A 21,460-nucleotide genomic window follows, 5' to 3' on the forward strand; every position below is an offset into this window, starting at 1 on the left:
ATAATTATAATTTCCTTTTACATTTTCATAAAATACAACTTATTTACTTGACAACGTTACCTTGCTCATAATGTCCAAATCAGGTGGATTAAAACCGAGAGCAGTAGCTGGAAGACCGTCAGTTACCAAGTTGACCCACAAAAGTTGTACAGGGATCAGAGCTTCGGGAAGACCAAGGGCGGCAGTCAAGAATATACTATAATTATTAAGAAGAATTAAGTAAGTTGTTTACCGTTTCTTTTATCGATATTTGATACACATATTGGTTTATCCGTACAAACCTTACGACTTCACCAATATTGGAAGAAATCAGATAACGAATGAATTGTTTCATGTTGTTATAGATGGCACGACCTTCCTCAACAGCGGCGACAATGGAAGAGAAGTTATCGTCAGCTAATACCATCTCAGAGGCAGATTTCGCGACAGCGGTACCAGATCCCATAGCAATACCAATCTCAGCTTTTTTCAGAGCAGGCGCATCATTTACACCATCACCAGTCTATGATCGAGAAAGGAAAAAAAAGAAAAAAAAATAAAAATCACGACTTACATTTCTTACGATATATATAGACAGCATCGATTAAATAACCTACCATAGCCGAAATTTCATTCATGCTTTGTAAGAACTCAACGATCTTGGATTTGTGAGCGGGTTCTACACGAGAGAACAGACGAGCTCTGGCGCAGGCAGCCTTTTGTTCCGACGAAGGAAGATCATCGAATTCACGTCCAGAGTATGACTTTCCGGTCGTATCTTCATCTTCACCGAAGACACCGATACGTCTACAGATGGCTTCAGCGGTAGCCTTGTTGTCGCCAGTAATGACAATAACACGAATACCAGCGGCACGACACCTGGCAATCGAGTCAAATACTTCCTTACGAGGTGGATCAAGCATACCAACGACACCGATGAAGGTGAGGTCCTTTTCGTACGTGTAGAACTTCGTGGAGTCATCAAGATCCATATCGTCGGGTTTCATTGGGTGATCAGCAGTGGCAAGAGCAAGACAACGCAGAGTGTCTCGGCCAGTACCATATTGGCGAGTCAGATCCAATATACGATTTTTCAGAGTAGATGTAAGAGGAACCTTGGTAGATCCAACACGAGCGTGCGTGCACCTGTCCAAGACACCTTCTGGGGCGCCCTTAACGAACAATTTCGGTCCAGTACCCAATTTAGTTGGTTTCAAGGGTGTACAGTAAGAAGACATAGATTTACGATCGCGAGAGAACTCCAAAGTGAATTCTTTCTTCCATTTCGTCTCCATGTCTTGTCTGGCAGCGATGGCCGTGTTACGCCTATCCAGTCCGCTCTTAGAGACACCGTACGGATTGATCTTCTCCGCAAGAACGATAAGAGCAGTCTCTGTTGCCTCGCCGACCTTCTCGAATGCTTGTTTGAATTCGTTGAAATCGATAGCGGAGTCGTTGCACATGATACAGATCGTACCGATTTCGTGAAGAGTTTCGTAGTCCTGACCACGAATCTTCTTGCCTCTCAAGAAAATCTCACCAACTGGTTCGTAGGTCGAACCAGTGATCTCGAATTCGTGGAAGCTGCTGTCGTTGCCCTCGATCTTATCGAAGATGAACATTCTGTAACAATTTGTAAATTCTTAGAGAAAAATATACAAGAATTAATTATTGGCCATAAAATCATCATTATGAACGTTCGACTGGTGCCACGTTGGTACCATGAAAATTTGAAAATTCCCAAATCAGCATAAAAATTACGAACATCGTGCTAATAGTCCATCGACATAACTTACCGGCTAACAGACATCTGGTTGGTGGTCAAGGTACCAGTCTTGTCCGAACAGATGACAGAGGTACAACCTAAGGTCTCGACGGATGGCAAGGATCGCACGATGGCGTTCTTCTTCGCCATACGACGGGTACCCAAAGCCAAGCAAGTGGTAATTACAGCCGGCAAACCTTCGGGAATGGCGGCTACGGCCAGGGCAACGGCGATCTTGAAGTAGTAGATGGCTCCCTTGATCCAAGATCCACCATGAGCGGGATCGTTAAAGTGTCCAATGTTGATAGCCCAGACAGCCACGCAGATCACGGAGATAACCTTCGATAATTGTTCGCCAAACTCGTCCAATTTCTGTTGCAGAGGCGTCTTGATCTCCTCAGTCTCGGACATCTCGGTACGGATCTTACCAATGGCGGTGTTCAGTCCAGTTCCAATGACGACACCGCGAGCCTTACCCGCGGCTACGTTAGTACCAGAGAACAAGATGTTCTTCTTGTCCTGTGTGACAAAAGGAAGATTAAAATTCTCTAAAAATTAAAATCTTTAAATTAAGATTATTACGGAAGGAAAAAGTAAGATAGAAATAAGATTATGAACGTTTTATCAATTTTGGTCAATGGTCTGATCAGTTAGCAGATCCTCGGATGTCAAACTGACCGACTTAGCGTCTTGTCAATTTCTCAATATCGTTATTGAAATTCGTTATCAGATATTATCCTAAATATTACTCTGAATACTCGAAAGAAAATTTTAGCCTTAATGTTCATCGTTCGCAAAACCATAGGAATATTATATCAACTACACGAACCTGATTGACGGCACGTGGGTCAGGCACAGGATCCGTATGCTTGATCACCGAGACAGATTCACCGGTCAGGATAGACTGATCGATCCTGAGGGTAGTCGAAAAGATCTTGGTTAGACGGATATCGGCCGGGATCTTGTCACCGACGGACACTTCCACGATGTCGCCGGGCACGATCTCCTTGGCACGAATCCTCTGGACGCCGGCTTTGTCCATTCGCAGGACTTTGCCCATCTCAGGCTCGTACTCTTTCAACGCTTCGATCGCAGACTCGGCATTACGTTCTTGCCACACACCGACCACGGCGTTGGCAATAAGAATGAGCAAAATGACGAAGGGCTCGACGAAGGCCGTGAACGCATCCTCGTGCTCCTCAAATAAAGCTAATACCTGGAGAATCGTGAATTCGTTCGTTAGAAATGTACATTCGTGCAGGTTTCTATCATGCGATTTTTCCTGCCTCAGTTATAGATATAGACGAAATATATGATATACATATATGATTGTGTAAATGTAAAATGCTTCTGAACAGTATTGTTACCACTAAAAGGCAGTAAGGAAAATGTATAACAAAGGAAGCAAGAACGTATTTTTGTCGTAGTGTCTCGAAACGAAGAACGACAGGTCGAAGGACCGACAGGTCGGCGACATTTTTCTAATTTGCTTATACAAGACGTTTTTATTATACGAAATCATTGAAATTCTTTTTAGCGACAGCAACGATCGATGCGTTGTATAATCTCTTATCGCGCGTTCAATATTTTTATTAATAACAAACGAAAGATTTTTGACTGAGAAATTTTAAATCACCGCGTACGTATGTTTTATTTTTGCAGCTCAAATGTTGCCCGATAGTTCCGCTCTCGTACAGGGTGGTTGGTAACTGGTGGTACAAGCGGAAAGGGGGTGATTCTACGCGAAAAAAGAAGTCGAAAATATAGAGTAAAATTTTTTTTTTTAATTTTTCCATCGAGACAACGATCTACAGTGAGATCCGTTATAACGAGACATGATAAAGTGCACGCGTACCGAGCCTAAATTCAAAGTCGATTTTCTCGAAAACAAAGCCTCAAACGAAAAATTTGTATTCTATATTTTCGACTTCTTTTTTCGCGTAGAATCACCCCCTTTCCGCTTGTACCACCAGTTACCAACCACCCTGTATGGAATAATAGTTAAAAGAAAAGAAAAGGATTTTTAGAATATAAAACTTTCACGGGAACCCTGGTGACTGACACACGCGGATTTGGATGAAATTTTGTACAAGTGTTCATACAAAAATTTGACTGTAATTCGTTCGTGCCTGTTTTTTATTTTAAAATAGAAATCAAGCCTTTTAACCGAGCCGACTCCTTTATGCAACTGTGCTAATAAATCGTGAGCGACAAAAGACATCAAAAAGTAGTCGAAGAAAAAGTTATACCGTGTCTTGAGACCTATAAATCTGTGCGAAAATTTTTCTAAAAAGAAGTCTCGTTTTTATATAATTTCTGAAGAAAGATGAATTTTTCAAAACAATTTTCGCATACATAACACGATATAACTTCTATTTCAACTATTTTTTGATATCTTGTTGCGTTTATGATTTATATCCATACGCATTAAAGAAAAAAAGACAGGTACGAACGAATTACGTCTAAATTCTTAAATAAGTCTAACGAACACTTGTGCAAAATCTTAACCAGATCAGCGTGTATCAGTCAATTCCTTTGTTAATGACACTTAAGCACTGATCCAGAGAATCAAATTCTTTGCATCTGCCGCGTTTTATCAGATAACTTTCTACGTCTTAAACTCGACGATATGTTCGCAACATCTATTACGAATCTTCTACACGTGCGTAAGGATAACTATACTCTGCGTAGCTCGGCGACAGATCGATAGGCTATTTTTTCACCTTTGAAACCAGATGTATTTATAATGAGTGAGCCTTGAACCCGCTCGTAAACATAGTACGACTTCGTTGCTAACTAATAATTACTAAGCGGCCCGCGGACGAGCATAATACACCGTTTAAATTTTATTAATTACCGTTGTTTCGCGTCACGTCTAAAAATAAACGGTGGCCGCTTGCATTCGAACGTTTACCTTCGAAAAAAGCAAAACGGTTCAACGTATTTCGATCGGCGATTAACGATTCGAGCGTGTCGATAATTTTTCACAAATTTTTTACCCCTTTTATCACAATCCAGATGCTATCTATCATCGTCATCGATGTACTCGAAACAATCTCAGGCCATGTGAACGTCAGAATCGCCGTAACCGATGTTATCGTTTCGCTATTTTTGCGAAATTAAAACCGATAGCAGCTATTTTTCCGCGAGATTTGAAAGAAAAATTTTTATCGCGCGTCGATGAACTATCGATGGGATAGATAGATATGGAACAAAAATGTCATAATTTGTGGACAAAATGTATACGTACAAAAGAAATAATAGCGGCTAATAGAAGAATCTTAACTAGAAGGTCGTCGAATTGCTCCAAGACGAGTTGCCATATGGACTTTCCTGAAATTGTCAAAAGTATATTAAATTTTTATCGTTCTTCCGTATTCTTACGGATAAAATATCTTCACATACAGGACGATCGTCTCGGTAAATAGATCCAACATTTATGATTTTATTCGATATTATAAAAAAAAGAGCTTCTGGATGGAAGGAACAAATTGGCATATTTTTTTAATATTTTCTCTCTTTTTGAACGAAACTGCTTGTAGTTTAATTTCCAGAAGAAAAATGGTTCATTCGTTAGAAAAATGATATCAGTATCATCTTGGAGAATCGATGGATGTACGTAAGAAGACACTCAACCACCGAGTTGATATCATCGAATCGCGGTATCTTAGAAAAATCCATCAAATTTTCCTACATAACGTACGACCAAGAGTAACACAGGTTTTATCGAACGATAGCAAATAATCAGCGGTAACAATAATATTAAATATTTCGATTTAACGTAAAAAAGGAAAAAGATATTGTGTCATTGGGGAAAAAAAGAAATGGTAACTTTCCAAGCTAAGTATTTCGCTTCTACTATCAATAAAATCCTACGTCGATTGCCATTCCCAAAAAGGAAATCAAAATCTTCGTATATGTGTCATTGAGGGAAAAAGGTTCAATTGCAAAATGTATTGAAACAACAGGTACAACTGCGATCGTCAAGGGAAAACCTATCGCGATCTGTTGGCTTCATGATCTATCTTCTATGGATAAACGTGGAAAAAAGGGAGAAAAGGAGAAAGAGAGAGAGAGAGAGAGAGAGAGAGAGAGAGAGAGAGGAAAAAGATGGCAGAACGGAGAGTAATCGGGAGCAGACTATGGTGTCCTTGATAGCAAGTGCCTTTTGCCAGCATACGATTGACGTCATGTCGCTCCAACGTGCTGTACGATCGACGATTTCATTAATTGTAATCTACGAGCAAAGACAAGTGAAAATCAGATTGCCGAGCAATTATAGGAACGCGTTTCTACCTCGTCATCCGTGTCTCCCGCGCTTTTCGATCCTCTTCCTCCGCCAGAAGCACTTTTAACGTTCACTTTTTGCACTCCAATTTCGTTAAAATTTTTGAAATTTCCCCCTTTTCTTTTTTAATTTTTTTATAAAATAGCTTCGTGCCGGAGTAATGCACTTTACGTCTCTATCATGGTCGGTAATCTTCTATGGTTAGAATTTTGAGTATAAAATATTTTGTAGAGTTATATCTTGCACGACAAATTATAGTTTCAGATCTAATTTTTCGATATTAAACAGAGAAGACTTCGAAGGTAAAAGATATTGCCGAAATTATTCTATGAAACCATTATTATATATATAAATTTTTAAAATTTACTTAAAAGAAAACGCTTGCAAAGTAGTACGTGCTTGACACGTTTAAAATAAACGAACCAGAGCACGGACATTTTCTATCCAATTTTCAGATATAACACGGAAAAAGCTTCAAAGGCTTGAAATACGTAATTCATTTTTCAGTACGAGAGAAAGAAAAATAGGACGAAAGCGATTGAAAGTTGAAAAGTTCGTATGGCGTTGGCAATCAAGGTGACTCTTTCGGACGCGATTCCACGACGATAATGTCATCCGAGTACTTTTTGACGTCTCTTGTGCAAGCATCAGTTTCATCACCGTATTTGTCCGCGCAATACGGATATTGTTAGTCGATCGGTGACGTTCGCACAGAGAACGAGCAACGAACGAAGACGAGAAAGAGAAAAGAGAGACAGGCTACAGCGAGATCGCGGCCGGTGTCGTTAAATTGTGAAAGAAATCGCATTAACGTCGCCGCGATTAACAAATCTACGTCAATACAATTTTTAATGAAGAATGTTATGATGCGAAATTAACGGCAACGGAAGCGCGTGATTACGCGAAGCGCAGAGCTCGACGTAACTTGGACACGTCGATTTTCAATCGGCGATTCTTCGTTCGAGAAAGCCGATGATGACTCGCCGAAAAGGCAACGATTTACCGGTAATTTGCTGGCGCGGAAATGCAGGGATTGGAAATCGAGAATTCCAATTTCCAACTTCTGGATTCGCATTTACGGACTGGGAGAAACTGAAGCGTTAAGGGACGAGTTTCACATAATTCTAAAGTTAAATCGAGTTACGAGATCTCTTTTACGAGTATCTCTCTACGTCGTTCGTTTCTGTTATGCTCTCTCGGGTGATATGAAATATTCTTCGAACAAATGTCGTTGCTTTGCGGAAAAATCGGTTTAACACTTTGACAGAAACTCGGTGTGACTCACGCTACTAAATTTTTTAGAACGATTAAAGTAAGATAAATGTCATGGACTAATAAATATTCAACAATGCGAATGGCTTTGATAATATCGTCGCAAAAGAGAAGATCGTAAATACAATGTAGGTATAACAGTTGGCAGAAATTAAACGCCATGGCGTACTATACATTTTGATCTATTGCCAGAACAAAATGTATCGGATTCGCGTGACAGTCGACGTGTCAACGTGTGACGTGGATCATACAACGTGAAGAAGTGGATCCGATTAGAAAAGCAACGTAATGATTCGAGGTAGAAAGAGACGTATATCGTTTCGCGAGAAATGTTTATAATACCTCGTTGTTCTCTCTGACTAAACGTTAAACTGCATAGAGGAACACAAGACTCGTGGTCACGGATCGCGTGCCACTCTCTTCAATTACCAATAGTTATACTTGGTGTCGCGATTCTATGGACGCAAAGGAAATATAAAGCTCTTGCTGCTTGAAAATGTTGTTTGTCTTAGAAACGTTGAACGAGTCTCGGATTTATTTGAATACCAAATTCGAAATTTTAATATCGTATGAAATTCAACTTCTTCGAAATTAGAATATTGTATTCAATTTCAGTGAAACTTTATTCGAAACTATACTTTTCCCTCGAACACCTTCGTTCCGGAATATCTTTACGGTCGATTCAATCTATATGCTGGAAAATGGCTAGAGAATTCAACACTCCTCGACTTTTATCCTAGCCAATATTCCATTTAAGATAACTCCATAGCTGCGTCGTATTTCAAACTAACGTTTCCAAAGTACTAAAAGATTCAACGCCGATCGTTCGTTTCGAGTAACAGTCCACAGCCAATTTTAAGTCAATCCAGTCAATCTAACTCCAGCTGAAACAACATAATAGCTATATTCCACAAGGCAAATAAATATTTCGAAAATACTAAGAGATGTGTTCCCTCGATGTTCGTTCTAGCAGTAAGTTCCATGATCAATTCCACAGCAATATTCAATCGATGTTGTAAAACTATTAAAAAAGTCATTCACTTCTCCATCTTTATTCCAACAACTGTTCCATTCAAAACAACTTCCTACCTGCTCCATAACACAAAAGAACGCTGCAAAAATACTAAAAAAAAAAAAAAAAAAAAAAAAAATCCTGTGTTCGATCCTCATGCCAAGTTCCACAGCTAATTTCAAAGCAATCCAACTTCCCATTCCATGATTCCTCGGCTCACACCTGATAGATCCAACCGTAATTCAAACCATCGTTGGCAATCGTCCTATTCTTCCGACTAGAAAGCAAGAAAACGAGCGGATCCTAACGATGTGGAAGATCGACTTCAAAGAAGGTGATGGGATACCACCTTATGATGCAACGTAACGTTGACTCGGAATTAAATGGCTACAGACGTAACCGACGTTCGCGTTTATTCCCTTCAGCTTCTCCTCTTTCTATGTTATGTACACGACCACGTGCACGCGTGAAACGATAATGCAATGTAGACAGGCCTGGCCTGCTTTGATAATGACGCCAACTATCATCCACGGCATCTGCCTTCGCATCCAGACACAGCTCGCTGGCCTAAGTGCTCGATATTGCCGCGTTCCGCATTTCCCAAGGCATCTCGCGTCTTTGAACACCTCCGATCGACCAACTCCTTTGACGTCGTTTACAGCTGTGAGCTTCTTGATCGATTTAAGCGCCGTAATAACGAGGATCGAGTACGATAACGGGAAAATTGCAGCGTTCCACTGGTTACTGCATTTTCGGCGAGAATTTCCAACTTCTTCCGACGAGCAAGACGATCGATCATGCTAGAAACATTGGATATGAAATGATTGGAATTCATTTATCCGAACTCCGGTTATTAAACCGAAATTTTACAATCTACTTATTTCATATGGAGCAGGATCAATCATACGATAAAGACGAATGTAAAGTACAGTGGAACTCAGTCTATTCGAACTTGAGTTATTGAAACGAGGATTTAGAATCTGATTTAGAATCTGACATCGAATTTGCACTTATCCGAATGAAAATCTAAAATACGTACTTCGAACGTGATTCCTCGTTATGGGAATCGAAAATATTTAGTAAGCTCGCAGCGTGAAGAAATTGGTGAATTAGCCTGGAACAACTATTATATGAACTCTTTGCGAACTTTCGCTTGGTTCAGGTAAATGGATTTCCACTGTATTCAAGCGAACTCTGCAACCAAATATATATGAAACACGTAAGAAGTATCAAGAACGCGTTCTATTCTACTGAAGTTATGATCTTCGTTCCATGCAATAAAATTGATTCCAGTCGACCTGGAGAACAAAAGGATGGCTTATGCAACTAGCAGACAAGTACTAAATTCCCGATAGAGAAATCAACCACAAAGAGACAATCTTCTTCTTCGATCTAAAGGAACGTCGCTTCGAGGTCGCGTCAGATGCGCTTTTCCAAGTTAAACTGCTTAACTGGTGCCTCTTACACAAGGAGAAGAGAGGATAAAAAGAAACACAGTCGGAACGAAACCGATATCTCGTTCTCTGCATCGAAATTACTCGAAAACCCCTCGAGACAGCTTAAGAACAAAACCGTGGAACTGCACTAATTGGATGAACCGCGCATTTCACGAAATTTACCATTTTAAAAATAGTTAGCTGCTCTAAGGCTAACGACAAGAAGAAAGTGGATCGCTGAGTGGCTTTCGAGGCGCGACCACGTACAAGTGCGTCTATTTTTAAAGGATCAAAAGGTACTACGAGTTACGCGGTAAATACGTAAACAAAGAGGAGAAAGAAGCCTCGATTTTACATGATCCGAAACCTGTGGGAGAACCTATGACTGCCAGGGGTCTGGCATTGGACGAGTCGCGACTGTGTTTCCACGTCGTGCGATCTGTACAGCGTCCGCTAACGACGCAAGGAATATTTTCTCGCTCGAAAAGAACATTGGTAATGACGTCGAGCGCGAGTCATCGAGTGTCTTGAGATAAGCCTCGTCTTACGCGATGTCCAAGGAACGAACGCCAAAACATGGTCGCTATAAAAGAATATCGTCACATAACGTTATTTTCCGACGAAGCGTCTTTTTATCTGGTTCTACGTTTCGTTCTAGTGGTATCGAGCTTTGAACTTAACACAGTAAACTGAGATTAGATCAATACGTTTGGATTTAGTTATTAAATATAAATGCCGTGAGAAATACAATGGGGATTTTTCTTGACAAATGTAAGGGCGTGTGGTATGTAAATCGCGTGTAATTTTATGCTCGAAATTGATTAAATATTAATTTGATCGCTATCTTTCATCGCACATTATTTCCTTTTACTTTCGTTAACGCGTTATTTCGGTGATTAAATTGGACAAATTGAATGGAAAAATAAATATTTGATTCGATGGACAATACAATGTATCGATATGCACATTTTATGTGCTCCTGTGTATGTATGTGTCTGCGTCAGTTAATATAAAAGTAATCTGGTAGCGATTATAAAAGCGATAAAGAAGTAAAGAAATGCACGAGTGCTTGAGTTCTTGAATAAAAATACTTATTTAAAATACATATCTGATTTCTTTACGATATCATTTTTACCAGCTTGTCGCAAAGTATCCTACCATTATCTGGAAATACGATGTTTACATCGAGACACTCTACAGATAGCATCAATGCCAATTTGTTATCCAAACAGCTTACCGTATCGATCGTCACAGAGGGAAGAAACCTTTCGCTGGGAAAAACTTACCCTCCTCGGCTGGCAATTCTGAAACAGACAAGATGCAACGCAAATAAATAACCAATTCAAACTATGATGATTCCTAGTTTTATAAACTTTTTTATATGTTTCATTTTTAGATTTTTAGATTTATTAGATTTATAAATATCGTTGTGCAAATTCATTCTTTTTTACGAATACAACTAAAGCAGTAAGACCTAGGCAAAGACGTCTGTTTAACGTTATAATTATTACGATAAATACTATACTTTAGATAGTTAAGATATTTTTTAAACATCACGCATGTTCTATGAACTTTTACGTCTTCAAATGTTCCATAAATATCTTCTATATATTTTCTATAAACTTCTTGCAAGCGTATCTACAATCAGTAAGAATCAATCGCAGAAAGGAATGATTCGTGGGTAAACAAATGACCATGTCGAAGATATAGACAATGCAGGCGACAAATTAACCCCATGTTTGCCCCAAGTTAATTGGTTAAAAAGCCGGATAGACGATTGGTACGTGCAATCTGAATAGCCTAAGTCGCAGTAGCTCGCAGCATCTCCTTTAAGGTGGCCTACTTCGGATTGCCGAAGCATCGTTCGCGTTACCGGCATCGCAAACAACGTTTTCCTGGTCGATAATAAACGCCCTTACACGGTGACGGCTCATCGACGCGTGTCTCCGTGACAACCGATAAAATGCTGGCCGCAAGGGCAGAAATATGCAAAATCATTCGTCCGTTCTTCCAAACGAGACTTTTCAAACGAAGAAACCAGGCGAGTACCGGTTGAAATCCTGCGGATCAACGCCATTAATATGACACGCGCTGCATTTGACATAATTCGGCAGCCGGCAAGGTGCCCGTCGTATCGTGTGTTTGACAGATTTACACACGAAATACAGGGATGCTGAGCGTCCTTATCTCGTTAGAATCAACCGTCATTCGCGAGATTTGATTTGTCGTATCGAGAAAATATCGTTTCCTCCAAATAAATTTTTAACAGCGCCAATTCATTCGAAATATCATACGTTCGCGAGAGTAACGTCCCAACGATTAACTGGTTTCGTTATTTTACGTTTCTAAAAGAATTCTTGAAACTTGTGCGTGTATCGTAAAAATAATTAAATTAACAGTTTATTATCGAGATAATTTTAACGAATTAGTTCCTTCATAGTTTGAAAGAGAAGAATAAATTTAGCTGGCAAGTACTTTTAATTTAGAGCCTCTGTTAAAATAATTTATGTATTGAAAATTGTGCAGGCAGGACATACAGAATGCCTTTGATCTTCTGAAACGTCAGATTTATATTTGGTAACTTTGATGCCATCTCTTTTAAATCGAAACTATTCTAAGCAGCAACGTCCCATACGCATTAATCTAATATATTTACGAGCAATCTTATTCTTCAGGAAAGTTTCAAAACTCTGTTCACGTATCTCTTCGATAATATTATATTTACTTTCCATCCGATAAGTTTCCCCCTAATTTTCCGTTCCTACGATCTATTTAAACAAGGAACTGGTGCTGCGTGCTTTCTAAATAATTAATTTCGTAATGAATTTTATAGGAAAGAAGAAAGTTTGTAAATTTCATTTACGTTCACTTTTCACTAACTTCTGCTTCGGCAAGTTAATATAAATGAAATGAAACTGTAGGATAGGGAAGTGTTTGAAAAGTAAACCAAAGGAAAACCCGATTATCCGGTGCAATTTCTGTTTCAGACCCCAAGCATTTCAGATTCTATCGCTTTTCGGCTGAATTCCCCGGGAAACGCGCCAGCAGATAGAGGCACACCCTCTCGTTTCCTATCGATTGTAAGGGCAGAAAACTGTTCTTTCGGGATACTTCATGTGAGAACCGTACACTCGATGCTTTCCATTTTAATGGGAGAGCTTTGGAAGCGCAACTATATCGCTCAAGCTGGAAGGAGGATTATGTAAATTTGGTAATCTTACTTTCTTACACGGAACAACACTATATTCTCGTCTTTCGTTAATAATAAATTAATCGTAGTTGATGCGAACTTAAATCTACATAGAATCTACACAGAAAAACAAATCTTATATTCTTCCGCTATATTCGCCTCCTTCTTTGAATCTTCGCCACTTGAAAACTCTACGAGCGATTGATTTCTCCTGGTTAGTCTAAATATGCCAATTGTGTCTTCAGAAGGTTGCAAGATTGTTCCTACTTGTTCTATCATTTTTTCCAGGTAGCGCTAATTATTTTTAACGTTATCTGTTTACCTGGATAGCTGGAAAGTAAGAACTACAAGGGAAGAACGTGATAAGCAATTTTAAAACTTAATTTAGTTCGCACGTAAGGTTCGATGTTTTCTTTCGCATTTGACCGAAATTTCCAAAAAACGTCGATTGTCACGATGTTGTACGCGCGTCTTTGGTTGTTTGCAAAATTTGTACGATATTGTTCTAGAAATGGATCACAAGAAAGAAATTCGTTCGTATGTTAAAGTTCCAAAGGATGAAAATAAGAAGCAGATAGGAACTAAAAACCTAGTAACATACGTCGGAGCAAAGAAGAGCACAGAGAGCTTTTGTATTAATCACGACGCATCAGCTAATGCATTATCGATAGAGATCGATGATTTCTCGAGAGATCGACACACGATACTTAAAATAACCCGAAAACCTTCGAAGCATTCGCACTACACAACATCGCTGTCGTAGAATTCGATGCTCGTGGTGCTAATGGATCGAATGTTTCGATGCATCAGCCGATTACGCAAGTTACGCGCTCGTGGATTGTTTATGCAAACGTTCTTCCCGAGCCCCTGAATCATCGAGCCTCTACAGTCGACCATCAAGACGAATTATGTAGATCCACCTACACTATCTGCCATAAGTATCAAGTATCAGGGCACGATATGATATTCGATAAAAATCGAATGCTCTTCGCCGCTTTTATCTTCTAATTTTTTTACTTTAAAAATGTGCTATCTCGCTCGCATCACGCACGTGTCTTCTAACGAGGGAAGATTTTTACGACTCCTAGTGTTTCCTACCTTCCGCGAGGAAAATAATTAAAAGAAGAATATTTTTTTACTCTAAGAACTCTTCTTTCAGAAGTGGCTAAAACACGCGTGAGGTCGTTGAAAAAATATTAACGAGAACGTCGTCAGGAAAGGACTCCCTCCTTCTCCATACGTTCGTCGATTTTTCGTCGAACGTGTCAGGATAAAATTTATCAGTGTCGTTCGATAAATGTAACGAGAAAATGCCTTCGTTCCTCGTACTTACAACGCGTGTAGTATACTTGGCTCGCGAAAGTATTCCACTGTGTTGAGAGATACTGCGATAATTATCATAGGAAATTATTACGAATACGTGGTGCAGTTTGTAGGAAATATTTGAGATTTCATTGGCACCGACACGAGACGCGACTATCGTGTTTACATTGGTAAAATGTTGAGAATTCGTCGAAAGGAAAATAAATCGCAGATTGAATGGGAACAGAGGTGTTTCTCGCATCGAGTGAAAGCGAGAGCCGAAACACTAGAAGTGGAACGTGGATGTTACGAATTTTCGTACGAGGAAATGGCGCGAAGCCAAGAGAGGTCGGGGTTGTTTGGATTTTGCAGATGACAGGCTCGAGGGGATTGAATTTGTGGCAATTGGCCCGGGTTTTCAGGGAAGATAAGCGGTTTTCAACGGTTCAATAGCAATTTCCACGGCCAATGATTAATTCACACATCTTCTTACATTTCCCATTGTTTCTTTAACTATCGTACAGGCTAATAACATACACGCGAATAGTAACATTTCCTTCGGCTCGCCAAGTTGGATGCAATGAAATAAACTTCGTATATTTTTCAACGTTTACCTGCTGACATACAGTGCAAACGCAGCCAGTTCTCGCAAGTGGAACAAACCAGATTATCGTTGTAAGAATTCAATGTAAGCGCATGTGCGTGTACTCACATACACGCGTATAGAAATGCCGTATGAAGGCAATTTACAATTCTGAAAGCAGAAACTTGTTTTCTTCGACGTCTCATATTTCAACAAAGAATACATAAAAGTATCATTCTCATTCGCTGTTACATCGAACACGACGAAGAGGATCGGAAACATATCATAGTCTTTTTTCAACAACGCCACCGTTTATTTTCATTAAAAATTTACTCCGCCTATCTTCTCCGCTTCTTTCTTTTTTTTTTTTAGACGAGTAGACATCGTACGCTAGGATTTCGTAATTTCAAGCTCTTCCACGTCGCGCCAATTGGCATTCGAACACGGTCCATTCGATATTGGATTATTCGAGCGTTTAGCGGCTTTCACACGCGCGAATTACGCCTCGCGGTTTCCGCTGCGGTGAACTAACGTATCTATGTACGAACCACAAGGCAATATTGTACGATATTCGCTGTAAAAACAAACCAATTAACCTGTATTCTACCTCCTGAACCAACCAACTATCCTTGATCGAACTTTGATCGAACTGAAATTCAATTCTATTTACATGCTATTCTACGCGGTAGTCCGTGTTTCTTTCACACCATATACATAGAATACTAATTTTCACAGTAGTAACAATAATAAAATAATAATTCAGCTGTAGTTCGATGCATTAGCGAATCTTCAACCGCGAAGCCTACCTTGAGAAATATCTCAAGTTTAAAACAGTTTATGCTCCTATAAGATTAGGGGCATTTTTTAAACAAAATCTATAGTCTTGGGAATTTTGAACTAAACAAAACGCAAGATCTTGCACTCTCCTCGCGAGACGAAGCAAAAGCTTGTTATTATGAATTACAGTATAGGAGTCTGTCGGGGACCTAAGCCGCCCCTAGCACCATATGTTTGTTCCATTTAATTCTTATGATAATATGAGGGAGAGTTGACCCTATTTAACAAGGGTGTCTTTTCATTTGTGACGAACCAGTTTTAGCTACTCGATACACGAGGGTATTTCGACGTTAACCAACTGTTCGAGACATCTGTACGGTTCAGGGTACCTATCCTTAAGATAAATTGCAACAGCGTGTACCTGGAAGCCGTGATGTTTCGTTAAACAATATATTTATACTACTAATTATTACTTCTCATATCGCAATGGAAAAGCAGATTCCACTGTAACTTTTTTTCCGACGAGCAAGGAAAAGTCTGCTTAGAAGAAGGTTAATACGATATTAACACATTCCCTGCCTCGTGGGTTATGTACCCTCTACGCTAAACTTTCCCTGATTGCACGCTACACAGGATTTTTTCCTGCTAAACCAGACGCAAAATATTTTGTAAAATTGCACGTTAATAATTTCTGTTCCATGTCGTGCCCTTTATCCCACCTATTTGTCTCTTAATTAGGCAAATGAAATTAACGCCAAGTTTGTGAAAATATTCTTCCACAATTTAATTAAAAAACACAATCTGAAATTTTCGCGAAAGAAACTGAAATTTTGTTACCACGTTACCGAAGTGCCGAAAACAATCAAATAAGAATAATTGTCGCCAAATTTGCAGTTACAGAAGCGTAGCCCAATAAAAGTCTGTCTAAACGATGCTGAGCCACCATAGCAAGCAACAACGACGACTATGACTAACAATAAGGTCCGTAAGCGTAACTCATTGTCGTCATAAGCATCGCGCAACCATAGAAGACTCACGATAGGTATGCAAATCCTGCTCGTGAACGTCACGAAGTTTTTCGCGCTCATTATACCCATTGGCCTTTAATACCCGCGTCGTTGTTTCAACGAACTCATTTACATGCACATCGACCAACGCGCTCAACGTACGTACATCCGCACAACGAAACACGCTCTCGCGGAAACAATGCAGCATCTCCGATGTATTCAGCGCGATCAGAAACAGCTGGTGGGCGAGGGACACGCGAGGACGCAAAGAAAAAAAGAAAAGAAAATAAAAAAAAAAAAATGCAGTTTTCCCGTTGTTGGAGCGTCACGGTTGCGGATTAATCACGCGACGTTGAGCCGATGTCACACGATGACAACGCCAGGGCCACAAAGCTGAGCTAGCGGCACACGGCGAGACTATCGATGAATCTCGCTAGCAGATGCGACAAACGCGATATTGTCGCTGAATCTCGGTTTCGCTCTTGCGCTGGATATTTCGAGTTAGAAAAATGATTTAACCACGCGATAGTTTTGGACAGAATCCAGATTTAAATTTTAGGATAAATTGGCATTTTTTCTTTTTTTATCTTTCGAAGGATCGGAGAATTTTGAAAGAATCTGCTTGGAAAGAGGATAGTTCCGTGGTCGTGGAAGTTTTAAATAGTTTAGGAGCAGCTGTGACGAAGCAGAGTTGATAAGTCTGCACGAACTTCGCGTTAATTCGCTCGTTACAAGGTTTGGAGTAGTTGGAGCAGAAGTTACGATGGAAGACAAGATTTAGCGGCTGTTCGTGACGAGATGTAGATCTGTTGATTCTACAGATCGCAAAGAAGATTTTCAAACGCAAAATAAGAGCCAATTTCGAAGGATACTTGCCGGTACTATTATTCATGCGCGTGCTATTCTCTTTATCTTGTAAAATAAATACGAACAGACACGTCGCTCTTTAAACGGACAGAATAGACAAATTTTGTTTAAGCTCTATGGTTCCTCGAATTGCTCAACGCTGGGAAGTAGAGTTTTAATCGACGAATTATCGGAAAGAAAGGAAACTTTACTGCAAAAGCACTCTGAAACTTGGTACTCGACCGATCCGAGTAGAATTCACTATTTCCATATAAAACAGGGTGATCGTACGTGCAAAGATAAGTCGAAAGTGTGGAATAAAATTGTTTCATGCGACGCTTCGTTTCTGAGAAAATCAAGTTCGAATGTTTGTCAAGTTTGCTTAAACTCGGCTAAGCACAGGCTAAGTATAAGCAAACAATCAGCAAAAGATTACCATACACGCGATCAAATAAATTACCAGCAAGAAATATGTCAGCACAGTTTCCGTTTAAGCTCTCGTTTTCAAGAAAAGAAAGTTCAAACGTGATCAGTTAAGAACTGATCCGATACACGCGCGTGATACATTGTGAAATTTATTTTTCTCGAGAAGAAGGCATCTTGTGAAAAAATGTTATTCAACGTTTCTTTTTACATATTTTCACACATAGTTTAACCTGCTATTTATTATATTTACCATTGCTCAGTCCGAAACGAGTCAGGTCTAAGCGTACTCGTGAAATTTTCAAACTCGATTTTCTCGGAAACGCGACGTCGCATGAAAAGATATTATTCTATATTTTCACCTTATCTTTCCTCGTATAATCGCCTGAGAACCAATTGCACCATCGATCACGGACCAGTATCTGCGTATTTTTATTAAAGCGATTTTCCATCGAGCCACGAAGTTCGACGAGCGCGATTAATTTAGAACATCGTCGGAGAGGTCGAATTCCGCGAATTAAAACGTGAGAACTTTCCTACGCAGGTCGCGCTTCGAAATTTCGAAAATACAGCGAAACTTGGCCCAGATATAAATACCGAACATTTCACGTGCTTCTCTCGCCCGCCACTCTCCCATCTGATTGTGTATTTTTGAAATGTAGGTTACGGAATGCCAGCGAATGCAAGTATCTGATAAAAGGTTACGTAAGTTTTGGCAAGTGCGTCGAGGTGGTGGTCTATTTGCGTTGTAAAAACATAGCCTTGCGCGTATTGTTATTTATTAACGCGCATTCGCTGCAATAATCGTAATTTATGGCAATACAATTAGATACGTGCCTAGAGCGATTCGTCGTAACGCTTATATTTTCAACTTATCTACGGTGAATTAGGAAGATAACGACGATTTTAATTAATTTACAGCGATATTAGAGAATACTTTGATATCGTGAATTAATAGTTCGATCACAAGTCCGTACGCATCGTTACATAATTTTCTCTTTCAATCTTCAAAATTTAACGTTATTCCACGATTAGTCGAGGTTAAACGTTGATCGCTTATTCCGGTAGTGAAAATCGAGAAATTTTCTTGGAAAGAATAACTTTGCGTTGCATTTCCTTTATTCTACGTAAGGTTGAAATTGGGAAAATGTCAAGATATTGAAATGGTACAATTAGAGAACGCAGGTCGCCCGATATAACGACACACTTTCACGCGAAACCATTAAGTTAGCTCGTTACGAGTTGCACAAGAGAAGGCCATCGATTCGCGTGCTCGCGTTCCCCTTAGGCAAAATGTTAATTGGATCTGCTTCAATGTAATTATATTTGCAGAGTGTGAAGGCGAGGAACGATCGGATTTAACGCACCCAAAGACTTCTCTTCCGCTCGTTTTTGTGTCCCGAAGTCGCCTCAGCACATGTCTCGAAGAAACGTGGAAATTGAAACTGTTTAGCATCTGGTAGATTAAATCAGCGCTTTGACGAGTTTACAAATGGAAATTTTGAAATTGACCGTGTAAGCTCTTTCTGTTTTTCTTCCGATATCGAATTGGAACTGGAAACCTCTATACCGAATGAAATAATATTACGAAGATGATAATTTTAGAAGTAGAGATTACACACGAATTAAAATAAATCACTTTTCACAGAATTGTTGCGTTAATGAAAATAAGAAAATTCAAGATATCGTTTACATATAAAGGAGTATCATAAAAAATACGTTAAAGGTCAATGTCATAGTTTCATATACTTTGCAAAAGAAGGTAATACGTACATCATAAATACATAAGACATGAAACATAAATTATCCCAATCCACTAAACCTATCAAGCTACCTAATCTCCTAAACTATCCAATCTACTTAATCCACTAAACAACTTAATCTCGCTAACCTCCCAACCTATTTATCCAACAACTTGATATATACTCGACGAGTATTGCATAAGCAAGAAAAATCTGTGCGCCGTGTAAAATTCTCGAAATAAACATTAACCGAAATTCCTCCTAGCAACCTGTCGACCAAGCGTCTGCGTCAATTTTTTTATTCACCATAACTGATTCTGCTTATTTAGAATGTATCGCGACTATGAAACGACTAGGCTCCTCAAGTCCCTAGCTTATTTCACGCTAGGATACACTGTGTGCATAACATTGCTTATTTCTGGTGTGTTACATTACGCCAGCACGTGTCACAATTTATCAGCGCTTCAAAAGAGGGAAAACATCGGCTCTAGCCGTGCATCGTGGAAACAGCACTACCGTGGAAACCATCAGCGTGCATTTTTCCGAGCCAATTACGCGCGCCGTGAATTACGATAACGAAACGCTCGAAAATATAGACGTGCATCGCTATCTTTAAACCTAGAAACCTATGGAGCTCGAGTAGCTCAACGTGGGTGACTATCCATTACTGTCATCTTCGGATAGATACGAACGCGTTTCTATTTCGATTCCAATTCCCACGTGTCACGTCTCTTGCGCGTATACTCTTATTTTCCAACCAACAGTTTTCTTATCAGTTTTCTACCAGCAATGTGTGTAATTATAGATTGAAACGCGTCTTCCGCGATATTTCTCCGTCATTTCCAAGAAATCCACTGCTCGTGTTTGAATATGTTAAGGGGGGGGGGTGTAAGGTTAATTCGTACAAAAATAAGGCATGTTTTTGTGAATTATTTGTGACGACACAGTTAAAATCTCTTTATTAAAACCAATTGTACATTAAAGTATGACATTCGAAGAATATTGTATAAAATTTTCACGGAGAAATATTAAAAAATACGGCAATGGCAGCAATTATTCGGACGTGTCTCGGAAAAAAGTAGAATTGCTCATAACTTGGTGCTGGATCATCTGAAATAAAAAAATCAAAGTTCATTCGTTAGGTAACAGTTTTCCCCAGGTAAAGCTGGGAGGGTTTTCCGAAATTTCAATTTTTCACTTTTTTGGAACACTTTGAAGGGAAAATTAGCCGCAAATTTTCGCAAAATCGGCTAATTTATCTCTTAAAAATGTTCCAAAAAAGTGAAAAATTGAAATTTCAGAAAACCTTCCCAGCGTTACCCGGGGAAAACTATTACCTAACGAATGAACTTTGGTTTTTTGATTTCAGATGATCCAGCACCAAGTTATCAGGGCCACCGTAATTCTACCTTTTTTCTGAGACACGTCGGAATAATTGCTGCCATTGCCGTATTTTTTAATATTTCTCCGTAAAAATTTTATACAATATTCTTCGAATGTCATACTTTAATGTACAATTGGTTTTAATAAAGAGATTTTAACTGTGTCGTCACAAATAATTCACAAAAACATGCCTTATTTTGTACGAATTAGCCTTACCCCCCCTTAAGTGAAATCGTTCGCGTAAAGAGTAGATAGGTAGATCGGTAGCTAAAGGATATCAGGAGATGTTACACGGCGAATTATTGCCTCCGATAATTGAAATATAGAAGACGAGAGGAGGATTTTTCAACACGACGCAGCTCCTTTTCGTACAGCTGCCAGTATGAAAAAGTGGTTTCAGAATTTCGGAATAGAATTATTATCATGGACGACATTGTGTACCTATGCGAAATCGA

The 21,460-nt window shown here is 39.4% G+C and overlaps 1 protein-coding gene across 5 annotated transcripts in view; it reads right to left on the reverse strand.

Moving 5' to 3' along the window:
- Positions 1-21,460, reverse strand: part of SERCA (ATPase sarcoplasmic/endoplasmic reticulum Ca2+ transporting SERCA) — a 56,286-nt gene that overhangs the window by 11,225 nt on the left and 23,601 nt on the right. For all 5 annotated transcript variants that reach the window (XM_069123451.1, XM_069123447.1, XM_069123450.1 and 2 more), the window contains 7 exons: positions 11,039-11,056; positions 4,995-5,077; positions 2,574-2,960; positions 1,776-2,263; positions 597-1,602; positions 282-502; positions 61-196 (listed from right to left, as the gene is read on the reverse strand). In XM_069123451.1, the coding sequence (XP_068979552.1) occupies positions 61-196; positions 282-502; positions 597-1,602; positions 1,776-2,263; positions 2,574-2,960; positions 4,995-5,077; positions 11,039-11,056 (2,339 nt within the window). The remainder of the gene's footprint in view (positions 1-60; positions 197-281; positions 503-596; positions 1,603-1,775; positions 2,264-2,573; positions 2,961-4,994; positions 5,078-11,038; positions 11,057-21,460) is intronic.

Source organism: Bombus flavifrons, chromosome 11 (assembly GCF_040668555.2).
Source record: "Bombus flavifrons isolate JBK064 chromosome 11, iyBomFlav1_principal, whole genome shotgun sequence".
Classification (NCBI taxonomy): Eukaryota; Metazoa; Arthropoda; class Insecta; order Hymenoptera; family Apidae; genus Bombus; species Bombus flavifrons.